Source organism: Camelus ferus, chromosome X (genome assembly GCF_009834535.1).
Source record: "Camelus ferus isolate YT-003-E chromosome X, BCGSAC_Cfer_1.0, whole genome shotgun sequence".
NCBI classification, from domain to species: Eukaryota; Metazoa; Chordata; class Mammalia; order Artiodactyla; family Camelidae; genus Camelus; species Camelus ferus.
In genome coordinates, this window is record NC_045732.1 from 42,688,858 (window position 1) to 42,712,760 (window position 23,903).

General features: G+C 47.1%; 2 protein-coding genes across 3 annotated transcripts in view; one reads left to right on the forward strand and one right to left on the reverse strand.

Moving 5' to 3' along the window:
* The window catches only part of SYN1 (synapsin I), a 41,487-nt gene that overhangs the window by 2,720 nt on the left and 14,864 nt on the right, over nt 1–23,903 (reverse strand). For both annotated transcript variants that reach the window (XM_032475602.1, XM_032475601.1), the window contains exons 6-11: nt 3,644–3,706; nt 2,271–2,413; nt 2,099–2,173; nt 1,910–2,012; nt 473–619; nt 27–114 (exon numbers count right to left, since the gene is read on the reverse strand). In XM_032475602.1, the coding sequence (XP_032331493.1) occupies nt 27–114; nt 473–619; nt 1,910–2,012; nt 2,099–2,173; nt 2,271–2,413; nt 3,644–3,706 (619 nt within the window). The remainder of the gene's footprint in view (nt 1–26; nt 115–472; nt 620–1,909; nt 2,013–2,098; nt 2,174–2,270; nt 2,414–3,643; nt 3,707–23,903) is intronic.
* Nucleotides 7,510–11,065, forward strand: TIMP1 (TIMP metallopeptidase inhibitor 1). The gene is made up of 6 exons (XM_032475610.1): nt 7,510–7,682; nt 8,474–8,602; nt 9,348–9,427; nt 9,613–9,739; nt 9,965–10,089; nt 10,792–11,065. Exons 1-6 carry the CDS (start codon nt 7,547–7,549, stop codon nt 10,960–10,962), a joined length of 768 nt encoding a protein of 255 aa, XP_032331501.1. The 5' UTR covers nt 7,510–7,546; the 3' UTR covers nt 10,963–11,065.

A 23,903-nucleotide genomic window follows, 5' to 3' on the forward strand; every position in this document is an offset into this window, starting at 1 on the left:
CACCAGGAAGCCAGCCCCTCACTTACCCTGCGGTGGGGGTCGTTGCTGAGCTGGGGGCCCCGTGGGCTGCTGGGAGGTCTGGCGGCCCAAGGGCAGGGCCCCTGGGGACGGAGTCTGCGGCAGAGGAGTGGAGCAGGAGAGGTTAAAAATAGTTACCAGCCAGTGGAGCATCAGCCAATCAGAATGACACGGGTTCCCTGTGTGCTGGGTGTTGCCACATTTGTGGCTGAGCTGAGGGGGTGTCAGGTTGTGGGGTGGGGGACTCATTCCCAGGGGAGAGCTCTGGAGGCACTCAGGGAAGTCAGGGTAGCAGCTATTTATCAATTTAAAAAATAGTTGGTAATTGCCGTGACCCGTGTGTGTTGCGGCAGTGCCCTTAGCCTGCTGATTATCAGCTCTGTCTGTGATACAGCATGACCAAGGGCTGGCCTGCCTGCCACTAGCCCCCAAGGCCCAGAGCCAGGGGCCTGACCTGGCTGTGGGCGCCCCGGCCGGGAGAGGCATCCCGCTGCCGCTGCCGGGGCAGGGCCTGGGCCATCTTGTTGACCACGAGCTCTACGATGAGCTGCTTGTCTTCATCCTGGTGGTCACCGATGAGTGGCATGGAGGAGCCCACCACCTGGGGGAGGAGAAGGGATCCAGTGAGGAGAGAAGCAGGAAGTGCATGGGGTCGGGGTGATGACCGAGTGCTTTAAGCTGGGAAAAGGCATGACTGGCAGCTGCCCCGGGGAAAGGAGCTTCAGTTTGAGAGGCACCGATGATGCAGCGTGAGGAAGGCTTGTCTGTTACACAGTACCTTACAGCTTCCGGTGTACTAGCAGGGTGGGCAAACGCGCACCCAGCAGCCACATTCGGCCCAGCGCCTGTTTCCATATGGCCCCCGAGCTAAGGATGAGTTTTACATTTTTTAATGGTTGACAGAAAATCAAAAGACTCTGTGACACATGAAAATTATATGAAATTTAAATGTCACTGTCCATAAACCAAGTTTCATGGGACCATAGCCACATTTACTTTTTTAACATATTGTCTGTGGCTGCTTCTGCAGAATTCAGTTGCTCCAACAGAGACTGGCCCACAGAGCCTAAAATACGCACGCCTCGACAGAAAAAATTTGCCAATCCCTGCTTTATAGTTTGGTAGGTGCTTTGTCCTTTACAAAGAAATTGTGGTTAACGTGGTACTTTACAGTTTGCAAAGCTCCTTGCCCCTTACAAAGGACTGGTGTGTTTAGATTTTAGAGAGTGCTTTGCAAAGGGCACCACTGTTTACAAGATGCTCTACCCTGTATAAAGCACTACTGTTTACCAATTGTCAAGATATTTTACAGTTTACAAATTGCTTTACTGTTTAGCGGGGGCACTGCTGGTTACAAAGAGCTTTAGAATTTTGAAAGGGCTTTGCTTTAATAACAAGGACTTCCCAGTTTACAGAGCTCCTTTTTTAATATATAATTTTATAAAGCACTTTGCTGTTCACCAAGCAGTACCTTCCTAAGGTACTTTACAAAATGCTTTAGTATCAACTACCACTCTTTGTAAAGTTCTTTATAGTTTACAAAGTATTCAGCTGTTGTTCAGGGACCTGTCAGTTCACAGAACCCGTTTAACGATTACTAAGTGCTTTGCCATTCACCAAGATGTCTCAGTTCACAAAGGACCTTGTAGTTTAACAAGTGTTTTGCTATTCACTAAGGACGTCCAAGTTCACGGAACAGTTTAGAGTTTACTAAGTATTTTGCCATTTGCCAAGGATGTCCCGGTTCACAAGGCACTTGACAGTGTATACTAAACGTTTTGCCACTTGCCGAGGACTGTCTGGGCCCTGGTGTGCGTCACACTTTACAGGGTGTTGCTGCCCTGCACCCACTCTTCCTTCTGTGCCCCCACCAGTTCCTGGGCGCTCCCACCTCAATGATGTGATCCCTGCCGTCCTTGCCATGCAAGGCTTCCACTGCGCAGATGTCCAGTCCCCCAAAAATCTCTGAGCACGTGTCCACCCACAGCTTGTACCTGCCAAGACACGAGGCGAGGAAGCCTGTCAGTGCCCAGTCTGGGCAGTCAGCCCCGCTCCCCACCTCCGGGCTCAGGCCGCCCACCTGTCAGACATGGCGATCTGCTCGAGCATCGCAGACCCAGTGTTGGTCTTCCAATTTCCTGACACCGACGTCCTCCTGGGGAACAAGCGGGGAGAGGAGAGAGGCTCTGGGGGCCTGGGCTGCACAAGGCAGGGCAGGGGACCCCTCGCCAGGCTGTGATCTCTCCACTCACATGTAGGCCTTGTAGTTCTGCCCAATCTTCTGGACACGCACATCGTATTTGGCGTCAATGAAGGGCTCAGCCGTGGCATACGTCTTGGTCAGGGCCACGACACTTGCGATGTCCTGGAAGTCGTGCTGGTTGTCCACCTTGACCTGTGGGAGGGGGCCGGGGAGCAGGGCCTGCTCAGGAGGGGGCAGCAGTGGGTCAGAGGGGGTGCCTTGGGACAAATGACACAGGTGAGCTGGGTACACAGAACTTCGGTAGACACCCCCGAGGCACTCAAGCATGCGTTCATTCTGGGTCTCCTGGTGTTTACACGTGCACACAGACACCAAATTGGGTGTGTACAACTCTGAACACACCAAAAACAGTTTTTAGGATTGTTTACTTTAAATGGGTAAGTTGTATGGTATGTGAATTATATCTTAGTAAAGCGATGGGACAATTGTGTGTACAGACAGTATATGCATATGGGCACCCAGACCCAAAAGCAGTTGTACACACAATACATAGGTGTACAGAAGTGTGGACACGCTCCAACATACAAACTACAAGTCTGCTTTCTATGGCACACAGACAAAAATCAGATGGGTGGACAGCATACAAGACCCCGAGGCCCTTGAATGTAAAAGATGACATAGTGTGTGTTCAACACAGAGGCCTGTGTATATACAGACACAATGCTGGATACACTAACAAAATAGCAAGACACACAAAACCGGCTGAATGCAGGCTATAAGACTGGGCCAACAAAATCTAAGAATGTGAGGAAAAAGACAAATAGATACCCCAGGACACACAATCATACAGAATTACCGGTGTGCGTTGAATACACAACACACATCTACAGGCAGACCTTGGAGATATTGTAGGTTCAGTTCCAAACCACCGTGATATAGCAAAGATTGCAATAACCCGAGTCACAAGAATTTTTTCCCTCCAGGCATATAGAAGTTATGTTTATACCATAGTCTGTTAAGTGTGCAATATGTCTAAATGTCTAAAAAAACCCCAATGTACACACCTTAATTTAAAAATACATTATTGCTGAGGGGCAGGTGGGTAGAGCTCAGTGATAGAGCGCATGCTTAGCATGCACAAGGTCCTGGGTTCCATCCCCAGTGCCTCCATTAAAAAAATAATATTAACATAAATAAATAAACCTAATCCCCCCCACCAGATACTTTATTGCTAAAAGATGCTAACCATCATCTGATAACGCAGGGTTGTCACAAAGCTTCAATCTGTAAAAAATGCAGTATCTGAAGAGTAATAAAGCAAAGTGCAATAAAACAAGGTGTGTCTGTAACTTACAAAGGCACGATGCCAGGAGCCCGCATCATTCACAAAGACACACATACGAACCCCACCGGGGGACTTACCTTGCCCATCCCGGAGTGTGCGTGCCCCATCTTCACAACCACAGGGTAAGTTGTGCTGCTGAGCTGGTAGGGAAGAAAGGCAGTGCATGGTCAGGGCTGGAGGGCCAACCACCAGGGGTGGGGTGGGGGGCTGAGGGGAGCCCATCCAGCGGAGCCACACTGGGAGCCATTTCCCAGAGGAGGTGGGTCAGAGACAGGCAGTCAGCAGCTGGGGGTCACACAGCACCTCTGAGCCCAGCATCGCACCCAGAGCCCTGCCTGCCTGTCCCTCCCTCCACCACCCCCAAGCCCCAGACTTCCCGCCTCTGCTTTCCTGGGCAGAGGCATGGGATAAGGGTGGGGGACTTTTCCGGAAAAGGGAAAGTTTGTTTTTACAGTGAGTAGATGATAGAGAAGTGAGTGTGTGCATGTGTGTGCGTGGGGGTGTGGTGGCGAGCATGTAGCAACTGGACCCCCTCAGCCAGATCTTGTGTGTAAGCCTCCTCCACATACATACATAACTCAGAGACACACATACCCTCAGAACTCAGATCTACGCAGCCAAACCCAGAGGTTCCCACGCATGTGGAGACCCAGGTGATGGAAAGACCCACCACGAACACCGGCTCCGGAGTGCGCCTCGCTCTCCGGCTGCACAGAGACTTAGGCAGCCAGTCAGCCAGCCAGCCCGGCAGCACACACTCAACACTCATAGACACGCAATCAACACTTTTGGTCACAGACGTACACCCAGCCCTTTCTCCTCTCACCCAAATCCACATAACAGAGGGACACACAACATGAAGGGTGACCCAGGCAATACACAGACAGCGCTCAGGGGCACAGCCACAAAATTTAGAGGCACACACAACTCTGACAGGCACACACAACAGAGCTGGGCTGGGCACGTGTTCAACACTCACAGACACACATGCAGCACTCCTAGGCATGCGCACAGCAAACAGAAGGACCCACAACACATACAGCGGTACACACGCTCCTAGGTATTCACAGAACCACTGAGACCCACAACACTGAGACTCGCGCCACATTCCTGGGCACACACAAAGTATATCCAGGGACACGCACACCCAATGTGCCTTGCTATATGTATAAATGGAGAGGCATACACACAATCAGAGACATCCACCACCTTCCTAAGTCTACAGATGACACCCTGGGTTGTATATGTGCACACACACTCACACACATTCAGGCATGGGGATACTTCAAGTCTCCCCTGACCCTGGGCGGGGTAGAGGGGACCTGGTTGGCCGACCCCAGCCCCATCATGCACAGAAGCACATGCAGGGCTATGCCCTCCCTTGGCTGTGCCAACAGGGGCGACAGGGCAGAGAGATGGCTTTCCCGGAGGGGCTGCTGGGGCGGCCGTGGTTCCCAGTTCCCGACAGGCACAGGAAGCCCGCAGGGTCAGGGTGACCGATTGACCTGTGGGCCTCACCCTCCCTCGGCATCCCACCCCCCTCACCACCTTCCTCATTTCCCAAATGACTTGGCGTCACAATGAGGCACGGAGAGGCGCAGAGTTTTTATAGGGATCCTCTAGGTAGAGGTCCAGGGAAACAAGACAGTAACGGCCCATGACGTAACACAGGCACACACACGGGCACAAAGGTGCCTGCACATCCTCAATTGACATGTGCAACCCAGACCTGCTTTACAGGGGCAGACACAACTCCAGAAGCAATGCAAAACACACCAGGCTATCCAAAACGCTCAGGCACAGGCAGACACAAACCATACAGACGGAAACACCCCCCTGCCCCGAGGTTTTTAGGCCCTTTTCATAAACCCTCCTTGTCTCCTCTGGACCTGAGCCTGAACACAACCCTGTATGCATGTGTATGTGTGTGCCCGCACCTGTGTGCATGCTGGGAGCTCTGTGCTCTGGGATCCACTGGAGAGACCTGGGTTTGAATCGTGGCCTCTCCTCTTCCTAAGGCCATGTTCTACCCCAGGCAGGTCACTTAACCCTCTCTGGACCTCAGTTTCCTGATCTGTACAAAGGGCACACTCAGGCCCAAGCCCTCAGTGTGCTGTGGCGATTGTCAGGTGGGTGTCCGCTCAGCACACCCAGCTGGACCCCATGCCCCCCACATCCATTCAGCTCCCAGATGGCCACACAGCCGGACAGCCCTCCACAAAACCCCCACCAGTTTCAAAACCGGCATACTAACCCAGATCCACACAACCCCTCACGTGTAGACAATCGGCAAAACTCCACGCTGACTCAGGGTTCAGAGTCACAGAGCTGGCGTCAGAAGCAGGGTCGGCGGGGGGCTGCAGCAGGACTTTCCCTGCCCTCACTTCTCCCTTTGCCTGCCACCGACTTACTCAGCCCCCTCCCTTCTCGTTCACTCTCACTCCCCTACTTTCACAATCAGCTTCTCCAAAATCCTGGCTTCCTACCCCCCCTTATCTGGTTCCCTCCCACCCCCAACAGGGGCATTTCTTCACTCTCATTCCTGGACAGGTCACTGTGTGTCTCGGATTCGTCCTCTAGATAGAGACCATGAATAGTCTCGAACTCACAGATAAGGATCACGTTAGTTATTTCAGGAAAAATGCTTAGCACAATATCTGGCACGCAGGAAGCCTCCATCCTCTAAAAGTGTTGGGCACTATTAGTATTATTGGTCTGAAATTCCTAGGTTAGCTAGTATTAACAAGGGGGTAATCAGGATTGACTGGCAGATAAAGTACTAAGATTTTCAAGCAGTGCTCGCTGCCCAGTAAGCACTCCATAGTGCTGGTGGTGGTTTCTGTTACGGTGGTGGTTGGGCTAACCTCCCTGAGTTAATCAAGCTTCAAAAGCAAGGGGGTAATGGAGACGGAATCCATCACTATCATTATTGGTCTGTCTTCCCTGAACTCTCAAAGGATGTTCATCGGCCCTCAGAGCCCTTTCCCAGGACCCCAGGGAAGATTCAGGCAGCAGCTGGAAACTGGTGGGCAGGGATTGCCTCACCCCACCCCCCACCAGTGGCGTGGGAGGCTTGGTGGGGAAGGGGCAGGGCAGGATGGGAGGGGATCAATTTTCTACTGACTCATTGGCCTCTTTCACCACTACTCAATTCCCCCCACCCCATGCTCCGGCACCTTCCCCGCTTCCCGCTTGCCAGGACTGGGCCACGCCTGGGTTAAGATCCTGGTGCCAGTTAGCCTAGGTTCAAATCCCAGCCATGTCCTATCATCCTGGAAAAGTTCAATTCCTCTACGTCTCCTATTTACTTATCTGTAAAGTTGTAATAATATTAGTACCCATCTCAGATGCTTATCGTGAGTTTTAAGTGAGATAAACGATGCCGAGTGCCCGGGACATGATTGGTGCTCTGTATATGCTGCTGACTCTTCCCCTGTGCGGTTTCTTTTCTTTTCTTCTTTTCTTTTCTTTTTTGAGAGAGGTTAAGACCCAGGCTCTGGTTCCAGGCCACCTGAGTTCAAATCCCAGTTCTGCCACTTACTAACTGTGATCTTGGATGAATCACTTAATCGCTCCGTGCCTCAGTTTCCCCATCTTGTATCCCTCCTCCATTCACCTGCCCTCTCTCTCTCCACTGCTTCTACTGGATTTGTTTGCTCTCTGCCTTCCCGGGCAGTAGGGGCACAAGAAATGTTTATTGAAGGAATGAACGAATTCAGCCTTCAGCCATTGGGAGTTTGGGGGATGTGGGTGATTGGCTAGACTTTGGAGAGTTTGGAGACTTTAAGGCTTTGCACTGGGCGGAATCCTGCCTGTCAGCCCTCCATTGAGACCGCCTGCAGGGACTGGTGCCTGACGTGGAGAAGGGGGAGGGGGGTGGTCAGGGCGAGGCCCGGGGGGTGGGGGGGAGGAGGGCGCATCTCCTTTTCGGCAGCCCTCGGCCCGCCCCTTGGCCTCCACCGACGGTGGGCGGATGAGTAATGCATCCAGGAAGCCTGGAGGCCTGTGGTTTCCGCACCGCTACCACCCCCGCCCCTCGCGTGGACATTTATCCTCCGCTGCTCGGGCCCCGCCGCCATCACCGCAGACCCAGCACCCTGAGAGGCTACACCAGAGGTAGGCAGGGGCTTGGGCAGCCCGCAGGGCCAGGAACTGGGCTGGAGCTTTCCTGACAGATACCCGGCTGCTCAGCTTGGCCGGCGGGTACCAGGACCCTGGGCTGGTCCAGGGGAGGAGGGCGGGGGACTGGAGCTGCTCCCCTAATCCCGATACTCCAGACTCCTCGGAACCCCTGACATCTCTCCCCAGCTCCCCCCAAACCTATGAGCCCCTGAGGTCACAGATGCTTCCCAAGCTGCCAACTCCCCTAAATTCCCTCATTGTCCCCCGCTAGTCCCCCACCCGGAACCCCAAAAGCTTCTGAAACTCCCCCAATCCCTAACTCCCTAAACCTCAAAGCTTCCTCTGTGCCCAGATCCCTCAGGCACCCCATTCCCTTAAGCACCCAAACTCCCTAAACCCCTAATCTCCTCCAAATTCCTCAACATCCCTCAACTCCCCCCTCCTCTAGCCCTCAATATGCACAACTCGCAAACTCTCAACCTCCTCCCAACCCCAAATTCCTCACCCCCAACTCCTCGACCTCCCAATTTCTTCAACGCCCTTAAATCCTGAACTCCGCCAGCTCCCTTATTCCCCAAACACTACAACTCCATAACTCCCCCACTCCCCTAGTCCCTTAAATCGCTGGAACTCCACAACTCCTAAACTCTTCCGACCCCCTAACCCCCTAAACTCCCCCTGGGTTCTCAAATTCCCAACCCCCTTAAAATCCGTAAGCAGCTGGGGGAAGGGGGTAGAAATAGGGTGGGAGGCCTGCCTCTGAACCCTTTTCCCCACCCCCACAGAATCCACCATGGCCCCCTTTGTGCCCCTGGCCTCCGGCATCCTGTTGCTGCTGTGTCTGACAGCCCCCAGCAGGGCCTGTACCTGTGTGCCACCCCACCCGCAGACAGCCTTCTGCAGCTCTGACCTCGGTGAGTGTCCCCACCCTGCCCACACATTCCGTGCTTTTGTCTCCCTCTCAGTCCATTGGGGTTCACGATGGTGCCTGCCGCTAGAACAATTCCACTCATGCTGACTCTGCGGCAGCCACTCTGGCATCCTCATGCTGTCTTGATTACTCCTACCACAGGGCCTTTGTACTGACTGCTTCCTCTGCCTGGTACACCTTCCGCCCCACCTCCAGGTATCCACATGGGTGGCTGCCTTAAATGTCACCTTCTCAGGGTGGCCTTTCCTGACCACCCTGTTCAAAACTTGAACCCCTGTCCCCTGGTCTCCTGATCCCCCTTACCCAGCTCTGAAGTTCCCCATCACACTTAATACCTTCTAACCTCCCATATACTTATTTTGCCTGTGTTAAGTCTGTCCCCTCCTAGCTAGAATGGGAGTTCCACAAGGGAAGGGGTTTCTGTGTTTTGTTCACTGTTGGGTCCCTAACATCCAGAACAGTGCCTGGCACAGAGCAGGTGCTCCAAGATAGTTGAGTGAACGAACACATGGTGAATAGACGAAAAAGGCCTGAAGCAGTGCCTGGCAAAAAGGAGGCTCTCAATATCCAGATGAGGCAATTAACAAATGTATAAATTGCTAATGTGCTGTCTGGCCTCCAGCGATCCCTATTTAAGTGTGTGCTTTGCCAGTATTATTCTTGTGATTATTTTATTTTATTGTCTCAGGCAGTCCATTTGAGTTGTTTTTCCCCCTCCTCTCCTGCAGTCATCAGGGCCAAGTTCGTGGGGACTGCAGAAGTCAACCAGACCGCCTTATACCAGCGTTATGAGATCAAGATGACCAAGGTATTCCCCTATGGCCCTTTCCCCAGCAATTCCTAACATCTACCTCCTCATCAAAATAAAAGCCTCTGGCCACTGGTTTGGCGAGGAAGTTAGCTGTAATCTCAGGATGCCATATGACTCCAGGGAGGAATGTGTCAGTAGGAGGATTATGTCAGTAAAAGGCTCTTCCCCTCATCCATTGACAGATGTTCAAAGGGTTCAATGCCTTGGGGGATGCCCCCGACATCCGGTTTATCTACACCCCCGCCATGGAAAGCGTCTGCGGATACTTCCACAGGTCCCAGAACCGCAGCGAGGAATTTCTCATAGCTGGTGAGGCCCCGCCCCATTGCCCTGTGCCACGCCAACCCTCAGATGCTGCCTGGCAACTGAAAGGGAGGCGAGGCTCCCCGTTGAAATGAGGACCTTCCGAAGTTCAGCCCATCAGAGGGCTGGGGCTTTGTCCAGTGGGATCTGTGCTCCTGGGACACCAATTGAGCACTACCCTGCCCCTGGCTCAGCCAATCAGAAGCTGCCTGTTAATCCCCCCTCCCCCAGGACAACTGTGGAACGGGCACCTGCACATCACCACCTGCAGCTTTGTGGCTCCCTGGAACAGTCTGAGCTCTGCTCAGCGCAGGGGCTTCACCAAGACCTACGCTGCTGGCTGTGAGGAATGCACAGTGAGTGCCTGGGCCCTACCTGCCACCCGGAGAGCAGTCCTAGGGCTCTTCCCCAAATCATGGCTTGTTTCTTGTTCCCTCTGGCTATTCCCTGTCCCTATGGCTGCTTCCCAAACTTAGGGATGTCCCTGATCTCTCTTACTGTTCTTCCAAATCCGAGACTCGCCCCCCCCCCCCATTCTGCTTTTTCCTGTGCCCTGTGTCTGATACCTGGGCATTTGCTGTTCCCTGGACTTTCTGGCTGCTTCCTGTCCCTCTAACTCCCCCTTGTGACTGCTCTTCCACTCTGACTGTTCCAAGACTGTTCCCTGATGGCCTTGAGTGTCCTCTGATGCCAGTGACTGTCTCAGAACCCCACAGCTTCTTCTTATGCTTAAGTTTCCTGCCTACCAGCTGTCCCCTGCTACTGCCAGCAGTTCCCTGTCCTATGGGACAGGTCCCCAGGAGACCTGTCCAACTGTCCCCTCCCCACCATTCAAGGAGACTGATCCTTTCCCTGGATTACTGTCACCTTGCCAAGCCCAATGACTATCCCCCCCCCACTCCATAGTAGGGACTGTTCTTGAGTCCGTACCTGGGTGGGGTGACACCAGGTCTCCCCAGCAGCTCAACGTGAAAAGCTGAGGAGTGGAAAGTTCTCTGGAGGGGAGGTCGGGGCAGGAGGCAAAGTCCTCAGAGATGTGTCTCCCTCCCATCCTCCAGGTGTTTCCCTGTTCATCCATCCCCTGCAAACTGCAGAGTGACACTCATTGCTTGTGGACCGACCAGCTCCTCACAGGCTCTGACAAGGGCTTCCAGAGCCGCTACCTTGCCTGCCTGCCACAGGAGCCAGGGATGTGCACCTGGCAGTCCTTGCGGCTCAGGATGGCCTGAATCCTGCCCCCAGTGGAAGCGGAAGCCTGCACAGTGTTCACCCTCTTCCCCACTCCCACCTTTCTTTTTCCAAGATGATGAAATAAAGAACTCCCACCCAGCAGGCAGTGTCCCTGTGTGATGTCTGGGAAAAAAACCATGTCCCTTGTGACCCTGTGGGAGCACCCTGGGGCCAATGCTGGAAGGGAGGGGTAAAAAATGCTTTTGATATTTTACATAAAACTTGAGGCGTCGGTAATAATTTCTCTCCATTGGCATAGGCACTAGTGACCTGCGACATTGGTAATGGTAATTGAACCTGCGTTATCAACCACGACTTACTGGATCATCTCGCTACTCAGTACTTGAAAACGTTTTACTAGACGAATTTGCAATTCCTGTTTGCATCGGGCGCGCTCTAGTTCATAAGTTACCCCACTGCTGACAAATCACTACCTCGTTGGCAAGCTCTCCTGTTTACAATTCGTCCAGTTGACATGCTCACTGACAAATGCCCTATTGATCAGTAAATAGCTCTCCTCACCTGGGGCGCTGTCCAGATGTCATCCAGTGGGGATGTCTTGCCCCATCCAAACTTGTGGGTGTTACACTCCCCACTCTTAGGTTTTGTATTGTGAGTCTGACTTGAGTGAAAGGGGAGACCCCTGGAGGCCCAGAGCACCCCCACCACGTAACCCAGCCAGGGACTCTGGAAGAAGGGGTAGCCTTGGTCCCCCATCCATGGTCTGCAGGAGATTCCTTGGAAGTGGTTGTTCGGGGGAAAGGAGGGATGGGGAGAAGGGGTGACCTGGAAATCCCCAAGCTCTGCCCTTCTCTCCCCTTCCGTACCTCTCCTTGCCTCGTTCCTTTGACCAACTTGGAAGGAGGCTGACAGCAGTGAAGTGTGGATAGGGTTCCAAATCCGAGCCAACCAGGTATGTCAGCCCACACCGCGAGTCCCCCACACCTCCTCCTACACTGTCCGTTCACCAAAACTGAGGCCTCTAGACCCAAGCCCCACTTTTCTGGTTCAAGTTCCCCCATAAAACCTGAGTGAGAGACCCTCCAAACACTCCCTTCCTCAGGCCTTCCTGCTCCCATAGCTGGGCCCAGGCCCCCCAGGGCCCCTCCCAGTCCCTGGCTCCTGCCCCTTGTACTCCAAAGGTCTTGACTCAGGTGGGGCCCCTGGGAACTGGAATTTCAGATTGGTGCCAATGTTCAGTGGAACACTCAAGTGTCCTGTTGACCTGAATCTTCTTGAGAAAAGGCTTTATATATTTATATGTATATCTTATTTGGTTTTTTGGGGGGAGGGTAATTAGGTTGATTGATTGATTTAATGGAAGTACTGGGGATTGAACCCAGGACCTCATGCATGCTAGACATGTGCTCCACCACTGAGCTATATCTTCCCCCGACTCTTCTTTGTTGAAGGAAAGGACCCCAAGTTCCCTCCCATCAGATTACCCACTGGTGCCACCAATAAGAACCCAGGTCTCCTCCAGGGCATTCTGGGTCACCAAATGTGGCCCCCTGGATACTCTGAGGCCCCTTTCCTTTTACACTCCTGGGAGGTTCCCCCAGGGCCCAAGGTATGTCCTGGGGATGAGTGGATTTTGAGTAGCCAATGCTCATCTGCCAACGATTTCCATGTCAACACTGACACCTTGGTTATGCCCTGAGACGATCTGAACCCTGTCTACCAAAAGGGGCAAATAGCAGCCTCTGCCGACGGGGACAAGTGTAAGGGAAGGACCTGGGCCCTGGTGGCCGTGCTGCTATTGGCTCAGCTGCCTGTAAGAGTTTGGCAGCTCCTGAAAGTTCACCCGAGTACCAGCTCCCTACCCTTTTATACTGTTCCCTGACCCCAGGGCCTGTTTCCTGGAGTCTCAGCTCTTCTAACCCTGGGGAGGAAGGTGAAGTAGAAAATGGTATAAGCAACAAGGTCCTACTGTAGAGCACAGGGAACTATGGTCAATATCTTGTAATGGCCTATAATGAAAAAGAATATGAAAAGAAATATCTATATGTGTATATATAAATGAATCACTATGCTATATACCAGAAATCAACACAACATTGTAAATTGACTATACCTCAATTAAAAAAAAGAAAAAGAAAAAGAAAATGGTGGTAGAGGGATGGAGCACAGTGTGGAGGCCATTCTCCTGCAGACCTGCCCACCTGCAGATGGTTCCCCGGATCAGGACATCAATGCCTCATGGACAGGGCTGATCACCAGGCCCTGCTGCAGCCTTTTCCACAGAGTCTAGAACAGCATATGAGGCCACAACCTGGGGTATCTGTAGTCCTGGGGTCACTACATCCCCCATGACTCTTCAAAAAATCCGTTAAGGTGAGTAAGAGTTACCCACCCCTCCCCCAGCATTCCATGTGTCTGCATGTGATTCTCTGCTTGGAAGACATTCTCTGATGGCTGAGAGGAAGCACATGTGTTGGGGGGGGTGGCCCTGTGGGGTGTGCAGTGTGGGGTCCAGCTCAATGGGTAGTCTGGGTGCTGGCCCTTCCCTCACCTGGGTCTCAGTACTTCTCCCTAAGAAGCGGGCCTCACAGTCCCTACCCAGAATCCTTCTGAGCTCTGCGCTAGGGTTGGAGGATGATTCATGGGTATTTTCACCCCTTGGGTATTTTAGGGGGTCACAACACATGAAAATTTCATAATAATAACTTCCTGTGTAATATTCCTAACTGAGTTCATTTCTAGACTGGCAGTGTAGTTTAGTGGTTAAGAGCATAAAGACTAGATAGAACCAGGTCATCTGCATTCAAATCCTGCCCCTTCCATGTACTAGCTCTGTGTCCTGCAGGAAACCACATTACAGGTTTATGCCTCAGTTTCCACATCTGTAAAATTGGTATTAAAATGAATGCACAGCTCATAGGGACAACGTGAACATTAAATGAAGTCGTACATGTAACGTGTCTGGAACAGTGCTAGGCACACAGTACTTACAAATATGAGTTCTTACTAGTAGTAGTATGATCAATGTAATTCAATGTATAACTTTAGTAGTGATCATGCTTATCAATCATGATTACTTACAATACTGGAAATATTTAATGTCAGGAAGGATAATTTACAACAGTGAAAATAATATATAATATCAGTAGCAAGCATTTGATGTACCCTGGAAACCTGAGTTTAACTCTTGATCTTGATAATCTCCCCCAAAGATGTTACAGGTATTTAATCTGCTCATTTGTCATTTTTTCTTATTATTATGAAACTTGTAACTGCTTCCCAGTGTGCAAATCACCCCACTTAAAAATCCCAACATTTTCAAAGACTTCTGAGGACAACCTATCTCTGCAGTGACAATGTTCTTCTCTGAGAAGTCTTCACTCCAGACAAATCACCACATTTATAAATCTCTGCTGTCGCCGCCAAGACTACAGGCAACAAATCTCTAAGCCCTTGGGAAATCCTTCCTTTGAAAAGTCCCCTCTCTTCATGGTACAAATTCCCTCTTTCACAAATACCCCATTAACAAATACCTCTGTTGAACTACCTCCTTATTCATAAACATCCCACTGACATAGCTCCATTGATGGATGACCTCCAATGACAAATCTACCCTTTACAAATACCCAGCAGCAATCTGTCACCCACTGATGGACCCCAGTGACAAATCTCTTTCTTCATAATTACTCAATCCATTGGCATATCTCCTATGACCACTCAGTTAACAAATCTCTCTATTCATCAATATCTTTCTATGACATAATTCTCATTGACAACCTCTACTGACAAATCTTTCCATTCATACATCCCACTGGCACATCCCCTATTCAGACATGCCCATCAGAATGCTCCCAGTGTCAAATCTTCCCATTCTGAAATACCCACCATAGATAGCTGCCTCACTGACAAGCCCATTTAAAAATCTTTCCATTCATAAAACCCCACCCATCCATATAGCCCTTATTGATTGACTCCCCCCCCCACCTCCCATTAACACATTTCCTTATCCTTAAATATCTCTACTCGGAAAATCTGCCTATTGGAACAGCTCCCAGTGTATTACTCTATATGTTGAAATATCTCTCCACAACCCCCAATGACAGATGAAGAAGTAGATTTCTATAAGAAGAGCCCTTTCTTTTTTTTTCTTTAATCAACACTGACTGATACCTACATCCCACTCTGCCCTGGATACCTTCTATGCTAGTGATGGTGAAATCTGAGGACCAACCCCAGTTATACTGTAGAGCTCCCATCAAAGGAAATGATTAGGACACAGAGCTCTGGGTATGGGGTTGAGGATGGAGCTTAAAAAAGACTAGTTGAAAGTCTGCATAAGAAGCTGTTAGGACCCCAGACACTCCCCAACTACCAATCCCCACTCCAATAGGAGGCTGAAGGTATAATCTCTTGAAAGAGTAAAATAGAGGGTTCACGTGGGCAGGAATGCCTAGGCTGCACCTCCCTGTTGTTGACTGCTTATCCGTCACTGAGCTTGTCTCCTGCTGAACCTTCGTGGAGAGCTACAGCTCTGACGGATGGAGGTGGGGGTCATTGGTACCAGAGATCTCAGACTCAGTGTCTTTTCCCTGCATCAAACCCCAGGGGCCTCCCTGGATCACAAGCCCCTGGAAAACAGGAGTGTTAATTAAATGTTCCCTGAATCCTCTCCCAATTGGGGGTGAGCTGGGTTGGGGAAAGGTCATGCTTCCATTCCCCCATCTGTCACTGTGTCCCTCAGGCCCTTGCCGTGAAGCCTGCTGGCCCCTGCTTTGCTTGTGGCTCTGTCTGTGACCACCCTTGGGCCAGCCCTCGGCTACTACCAACCACACCTCCACACTGTTTATTGTAGCTCAGACACGGGTAAGTGTGGGCAGACCTCAGAGAGGCCTCCAATACAGGGGCTCCCAGTGAGGTTCCAGAACGGTGAATAGAGCCCCTTGAGGTGGCAGAACCTGGATAGGAGCTGCTCTGCAAACTTTTTTTTTTCCAGGAGTCTTGGATGGGGAAAATCTTGACTGTCTGAATCCCAAGGGATCTCCTGACACATTTCTCCCTTCCCTAGTCCTTGTGGCTGAATTCCTGGGGCTGATCCTCACTAAGACTATGATGCATCATGAGCTCAAATCACCAAGACACTCTGCTCACCTCTTCTCCAAACCCGTCTCGCCACCAAAATACAAGACTCAATCTTGCTCTGGCTGAGGGAATGTGGTGAGTCTTTGAGACCCAAAAGCTACTGACACGATACTAAGACCTCAGCCCCTCACTCCATAAATGCTACAGTGTCCCTCTCCCCTTTCCCCTTCACAGACAATCAAGGTTTTGAAAGGGGTCCTGAAAGTCTGGTTCATGGAAGTACTCACATATAAAGAGCAATATGGTTATACCCTCTACACAGCTACTAAGAACAGTTGTGGTGACATCCCTGGGGAGAAGCTTTTTCTAAAAAATCCTCATTGCAGGTCAGCCAGCCTGTCTCCATCTTGCATGGACTCTTTATCCTCAGGCCTTCTTCTGTCCCAGCCCTGGAAGATTTTAGCCAACCACAGCAAATTCTGTCCCCAACCCACAGTGTCCTGCATCTTTGGGACTGACCACTTGGGGATCAACATCTGTCCCAGCCAAGGAACATTCAGTCTCACTTCACTGACCATCAGGGCATGGCATCTGTCCCCTCTGGGCTCTTTGAGGGATGGGGAACCTGCAGTGAGTGGAGTAGCCTTGGAAGGGCTCAGGGAAGAACATCTCAAGAAGGCGTCCTGAATATCTATAGGTAAGGATGCCATGGCTCCAGATCTTCCCTGTTCTTTCTGCTCCCTGCTCCTATTTGCTGGTCGCTACTTTCTCTCTTGATTCCCTGCCCCTGCTCCTTCTCCATGGGCTCTTAGCCCTCTCCCTGCTCCTGCTCCTTCTCCTCACTCTCTTCTTTCTTCCCTGCTCTTCAGTCCCCCTTGTTTCCTCACCTTTGGCTATTCCCTTTCACTGTTCCCTGCCCACCCCCTCCACCCATCCTTAGTCCTTGAGGCACTTCTCTTCCGGGAGCAGAAGTGATGAGGAGAAGTGGGTGGAGCAGTGCTCTGCCCAGCCACCTCCAGGTGATTCCCTGCCACCCCCGCAAAGCTGCATACCTGAATTCCAACCTTGCTCATTGTCCCCGGAGGAACTCCTGTTTGCCTGAGCACTGGCAAGAAGCACACAAAGGGTGGGGCGTCTAGCTCAGTGGTAGGGCATGTGCTTAGCGTGCATGAGGTCCTAGGTTCAATCCCCACTACCTCCATTAACCAAAAAGAAAGAGGAAAGAAAAGAAAAGAAAAGAAAGAAAGAAAAAGGAAGGAAAACATAAAGCCATGAACTTGGTTGTTTTCCCTGGTGACCTGATATCCGCTATTCAATCTTCACATCCAATAGCCTCTGGCCTTGAACCCAGACTTCTACTCAGCCTCAGTGAGCTGGGGACGCTCCACCTCCTTCAGCTTCACAAATCGATCTCAGCCCATCAGCCTCCTCCTCACAGCCCCCTCAAGTCTCCCAAAGACCACCAACTTCTAACTGTGGGGACCCATCTCATTCGTGTTCTGTTTCTTGATCTAGGGGCAGGTGACAGGCGTGTGTCTACTTTGTGAAAATTCAGTGAGCTATACACTTATGATACATCCCCTCTTCTGAACTTGTTATACCTCAGTGAAATCGGCCCCTCAAAAGAAACCTCTCCAAAAGCTACAAGGATATATTGTACAGCACAGGGAATATAGCCAATATTTCACAGTAACTATAAATGGAATATAATCTATAAAAATTGTGAATCACTATGTTATACGACTTAAACTAATATAATAGTGTAAATCAATTCTACTTCAATAAAAATAATACTTTTAAAAAAAGAAAGGGAGAAAGAAAAGAAAAAATGCACCCTATTGACATATCTCCCTTGCTCCTTCCTTCAATTGCTCCCTCACTCCTGCTCGCTCTTTCTTTCACATGATTCCTGCATCCCTATCCTGCTGATTCTCACCCTGAAGCACCCTCTCTTTCCTCCTAGCACAGGGACCATGAATCCTGCGCCCAGAGAAGGGACTGGATCAGAGAGGCCTTGGGGCTGGACTCCACCTGTTTGTCACATTGTCAACCCTCTGCAAATATTTGCTGAGCCACCAACCACCTGGAGTGCAGGTATCAAGGGAAGGGAAGTCCCTCTTCCCACAGCACCCCACCCTTTTGGTATGTACAATCACAGTGATGTCAGTAGATTACCAGGCTACGTAAGCTAGGGTGACGGGAGGTCAAACTGTGCTTCACAAAGTCTTCCCACGTGCCCCTGACTGGTGACTCTTTAGACACACTAAACTGAGCATCTCTGAGGATTCTTGGTGGTCAGCGACCTGGATAGAAGTAGATGGGGTAGTGGGGCCAGAGTCCTGATACGTTTCTGCCATCCCAGCTTCAAGGTATGGGGTGGGGCAAGACTGCCCCCGCAAATCCAGGCCTAGCTTCTGCCCACCCCTATGCTGCACTGTGAGGCTAGGGACAAAAGAGGAAATAGGGGAGGTAAGCTGGCCTGTGGGAAGTCTAATGCTTCTGTCACTACCTGCCACCATTATCCACCACTATCTCTGTCTTCTTCCTGTCCTCTGAAGTCCTGGTCTTTCTGTCCCTGACGAAAATAGCCTCTGCACAGCTACAGAACAGCCAGGAGGTGCGTCTGCTCTACTAGATATCAGGAACTAATGAGAAAATATAGTTATTAAGATAGTACTGCATTGGAAAAGGCATAGAGAAAGTGACCGATGGACTGGAACAGAGAGTCCTGAACCTGCTCTACACATCCATGGAGTTTTATTATATGACAGATTGATGGGAAAAAAGGGCTCTCTATAAGGGAAAAGATGAAACTAGATCCATACCTATCTCACATCATACATGAAAATCAATTTCAAGGAACATACTAATTTCAAGGACATTTGAAAGAGTGCTACTTGATTGCTATGTTGAAAACAGTGTTATGTAAGTAAATGGATAAGACGACAGCCATTCTGTAACACGTGTTGAGAAGTGTTAAGGAACACATGTAATAAAGACGTTTGTAAGAGTACTAAAAAAAAAAAGAAGATCAATTTCAGACTGATGAAGAATTTAAATGTCAAAAACACTTGCCACTTTTATCATATACTAAATTTCCTTATGTACATGGATCTATATTTGGACTTTTTCTTCCTTTAGTCTGTTAGGCTATCTATTCATGTGTCAGCATCATATTGTTTAAATTAGAAAAGCTTCTTAAGGTGTTTGCTGGCAAAGACATTAAATTCCTTGTAGGCTGGTAGGGCTAGTCCCCTCATAGCTCTTCTTTTCAGGGTTTGCCTGACTTTATCTTGAATGTTTGCTTTTCCACATGAACTTTACTATCAACTTGTCCAGCTCTAGATAACAGCTTATAGGTATATTTTGGGAGACCACACTACATTTATAAATTGAAAGTAAAGACCTGAGAAGGGAAATTGACATCTTTATGATGTTAATTCATCCTATCCACAAATAAGGAAAGTCTTTCCTTTTGTGTAAGTCTAACTTTGAGTCTTTCAAGAGTGTTTTAAACTTTTCCTCATATAAGTTTGCCCACCCTTTGTTAAATTCATCCTGAAGTATTTCATCTTTTTTGTAGTTACCTTAAAAAGGGTTTTCTCTTCTACCTGGTTATTTGTATTTATGAAAACTACTGATTTCTGTATGTTGATTTTATATTCTGCTATGTTATTAAATTATTTTATTGTTTGAATTAGCTTTGTTATTGGTTCTCTGGGGGATTTCCAAGTATAATATCATATCATTTTTAAATTAGATAGAGATATTTTTACAACCTCTTTACCCATTCTTACATCTATAATTGTTTTGCCTAGTCTAATTGCTTTGGTCTAATATCTCTACACACAGTGTTGAAAAGGAGTGGACACCGTGCCTTGTTCCTGACCTTAGTGGAAATGCTTTCAATGTTATTCCATTAAGTTGACAATAACTTTAGGACTGAGGTATACAAATTTGATCATGTTAAGAAGGCATCAGTTGATTTCTACTTTTGAATGATTTTATCAGAATAGGTGCTGAATTTTGTTAAAGGCTTTAAAAATATCTATTGAAATGATCATATGACTTTCTCCTCAGATCTATTAATAAGTTGTATTATATTAATACATTATCTATAACAAACCATCCTTGCATTTCCAGAAGGAAACTTACTTGGTTATGCTGTGTTATTTTCTTAATGTAGTTTTGGATTTGTTTGCTAATATTCCATTTAGTTTTTGCATTGATACTCATGATTTAAAATGGCCTATGCTATTCTTTTTTGTGTAATAAATGTTCTAGTTGCTTTAGAAAAATAATATAGAAGTTTCTCTTCATTTTCTGTTCTTTGGAAGAATTTACGTGGCATTGGGATTAACTGGTCTCTAACAGCTTGGTAGAATTCCCCTGTGAAACCATCTGGGCCTGATGAGTTTTTATGGGGTATTTCCTTAATTATTTTCTTTTATGGAAATTGGTCTGTTAAGCTCAAATGAGGTCAATTTTGGTAAACTATGTTTCCCTAGAAAATTGTGTGTTTTTTGTAGGTTCATAAATTTATCTGTGTATGCCTTTTTATATTTTTACTTTTGGAAGCATGCTAACATATTACATTTAAATATATAAAATTAAGTTGTATAGATAGAAAAAAATAAAATTTAATATAAAGGGAAACAAATTATATATGAAATAAAATGAATAACATAACCATGTTGAATGACAAAATGAACTAAACTAAGTAACTTTTGAATATAGTACTTTGACTGTATATCATCATTTAAAGACATAAAGAGGGCAAACAAATCTCAAGCTATACCTTACTAGGTTTGTTTTTCACAGTGATAAGGGTATTGAAATTCTAAAAATACTTTATGTGTATTGTAGGATTGATGCTAGAGGCTAGGGTTCTCAATGTTAAAGAAGAAAAAAATAAATATAGAATGGGGGAATCCTAGGAGGAACCCTATGTTGTATTGAATTAGAATTGAAAGTATCAATATGAACACATTACATATAATTTCATATATATGGATGTATAAACTTTCATATGAATATATTTCATATATATATAATGAAATTTCCTAGCTCTGCACAATGAGAAGACCTAGAAGCAAGGACAGTCCAGTAGCAATTGGTACATCTACCTCCCAGATCCTGGCTTTGAAATACCATTATCCCGGGACTGAGATTGGAAAAGAACAAGATATGTCTTGAGGTGACATCAGAGGAAATGCCAGAGTAGGGGCCTATAAAAATCCTATCCTCCACTAAAGCAGTGAGAATTTTGGCAAAAATAGTCACAATCAACTTTGTCAGAACTCTGGAAATTGATCAAAGGTTTACAATACTTCAGGAAGCATTTATATAAGAAAAAGGCTGAATTTCAGTAAGACCAGTACGTTTTGTGGCATTCGAACTTTTCCTGTTCCCACCCTCTTCTATCCATCTCCACAACAGACTTGAAAATCAGCAGCCTTGCAATCTTGATGAAAACTAGCAGCCTAGCAGCCAATGGAGGAAGCAGATTAATGTTAGAGTTCCTCCAAAGCCCCTATTCCTAGAGAATTATCTTTATTTGACCTTCTTGGCACTTCCCTAGAAAACTCCATTCACAGGACTTGTCTATTTGGCCTGACTCAGAGTTCACCTGGTGTGAACAGTTTCTCTTGGGGGTACTTTTCAAAAATAATCAGTAGCAATTGTTTAACACAGCAGCTACTTGAGGCAGTGATTACAGGTAAGACAAACAATAAGCTTACAAAAAAACTTAACAGAAAAATCTGGGTAATAAGATATCCATAGGAAGCTTTGAAGCATTTTGTCATATTCCCAATAATCTAGAAGCCATAAATATGCAGAAGGCTGGGTGCATGCCTAGGATCTCTGGCTGACCTCAAAGCTCTGCACAAGTAGGAAGTGAAGGCTAAGGCAAAGTTGTAAACAGTCTGCCTGAACATTGAAGGCATGCCCTAACACACCCTCAGAGACCATCAGCAAAGGCTGAGAGACTTACTAGATCCAGGTGTTTAAAGAAATACCTAATCATCAGCTGACCAAGAAGCTAATAGAGCAGAGACTTCAATGACCATATGTGACAAAGAATACAGACTTTACACAATTAGTTCAGGAAAGTCCCTTAAAAAATGAACAACAAAAGCAAACCCTGGGAAGGAGGGGGAATTTTATTTCCATAGTTGCCACATTGTATCATTTATGATGTTCAGTTTTCAACAAAAACTTATAAGACATGCAAAGAAACAACAGAGTATGACCCAAACACAGAAAAATAATAGACACTGCCTCTGAGGAAGTCCAGATACTGGAATTAATAGACAGACTATAAATCAGCTAGTTAGAATATTTTCAAAGAACTAAAGGAAACCATGTTTAAGCAACTAAATGAGAGCATGATAATGGTGTTCTAACAAATAGAAATGATCAATAAAGAGAAATTATAAAATAATAGAAATTCTGGAATTGGAAAACACAATAACTGAAATAAAAAAATCACTAGAGGGGCTCAATAGTACATCTGAACTGGCAGAGGAAAGAATCAGTGAATCTGAAGATACATCAACTGAGATTATCCAATATGAGGAACAGAAAGAAAAAAAATAAACAAAATGAGTAGAGCCTTGGAGGCCTGTGAAATACTGTCCAGCATATCAACACACACATATTGGGAGTCCCAAAAGGAGAGAGGAAAGAGAAAGGTGCAATAAAGAATATTTGAAAGAATAATGGCTTAAAACCTCCCAAATTTGATGAAAAAGATTAATCTATACATCCAAGAAGCTCACTGAACTTCAAGTAGGATAAACTCATACAGATCTAAATCTAGATGCATCATAAACAAACTTATAAAAGTCAAAGACAAAGAGAGAATCTTGAAAGTAGTAAGAGGGAAGTGACTCATCACACACAAAGGATCCTCAGTAAGATGAACAGCTGATTTCTCATCAGAAACCTTGGAGGCTAGAAGGCAGTGGGACAACATATTCAAAGCTGAAAGAAAAAGACTGTTAACTAAGAATTCTATATCCTTCAAAACTATATTTCAAAAATGGAGAAGTTAAGACATTCACAGATAAACAAAAACTAAGATAATTTGTCACTAGCATACTTCTCCTACAAGAAATACTAGGAGAGTCCTTCAGGCTGAAATGAAATGATACTAAATAGGAACTCGAATCTACATGAAGAAATAAAGAACACCTGTAAAGGTAGCTACATAGATAAATATAAAAGACAGTATGAGTGCATTTTTGTCTGTAACACTTTTTTCCTACTATCTGATTTAAAAGACAATTGCATCAAGCAATAATTATGTCTATATTCATGGGCATATGATGTGTAAAGATGTAATTTGTGTGACAATAATAGCACAAAGGAGGGGTGAGGGAATAAAGCTATAAAGAGGCAACTTTTTTTAGTACTATTGAAATTAAATTGGTATTAATTCAAATGAGAGTGGTATAAATTAAAATGTTAATTGTAATCCCCAGGGAAACTACTAAGAAAATAGTTTTAAAAAAAAAAACATTGAAAAAGAAACATCAAGAGAATTAAATTGTACACTAGAAAATATCTATTTAACACAAAAGTATGCATTAATGGAGGAACACAGGAACAAAAATGTGTAAGAAATAGAGAAAACAAATAGCAAAATTACAAAAATAAATTCTACTTTATCAGTAATTACATAAAATGTAAATGAATTAAATACACCAATTAAAAGGCAGATAGGCAGAACAGATGAAAACCATCACCAAATTATATATTGCACACAGGAGACACACTGTAGATTCAAAGACACAAATAAGTTGAAAGTAAATGAATGGAAAAAGATTTAACATGCAAACATTAACCAGAAGAGAGCTGGAATGGCTATACCAGCATCAGATAAAAGACTTTAAAA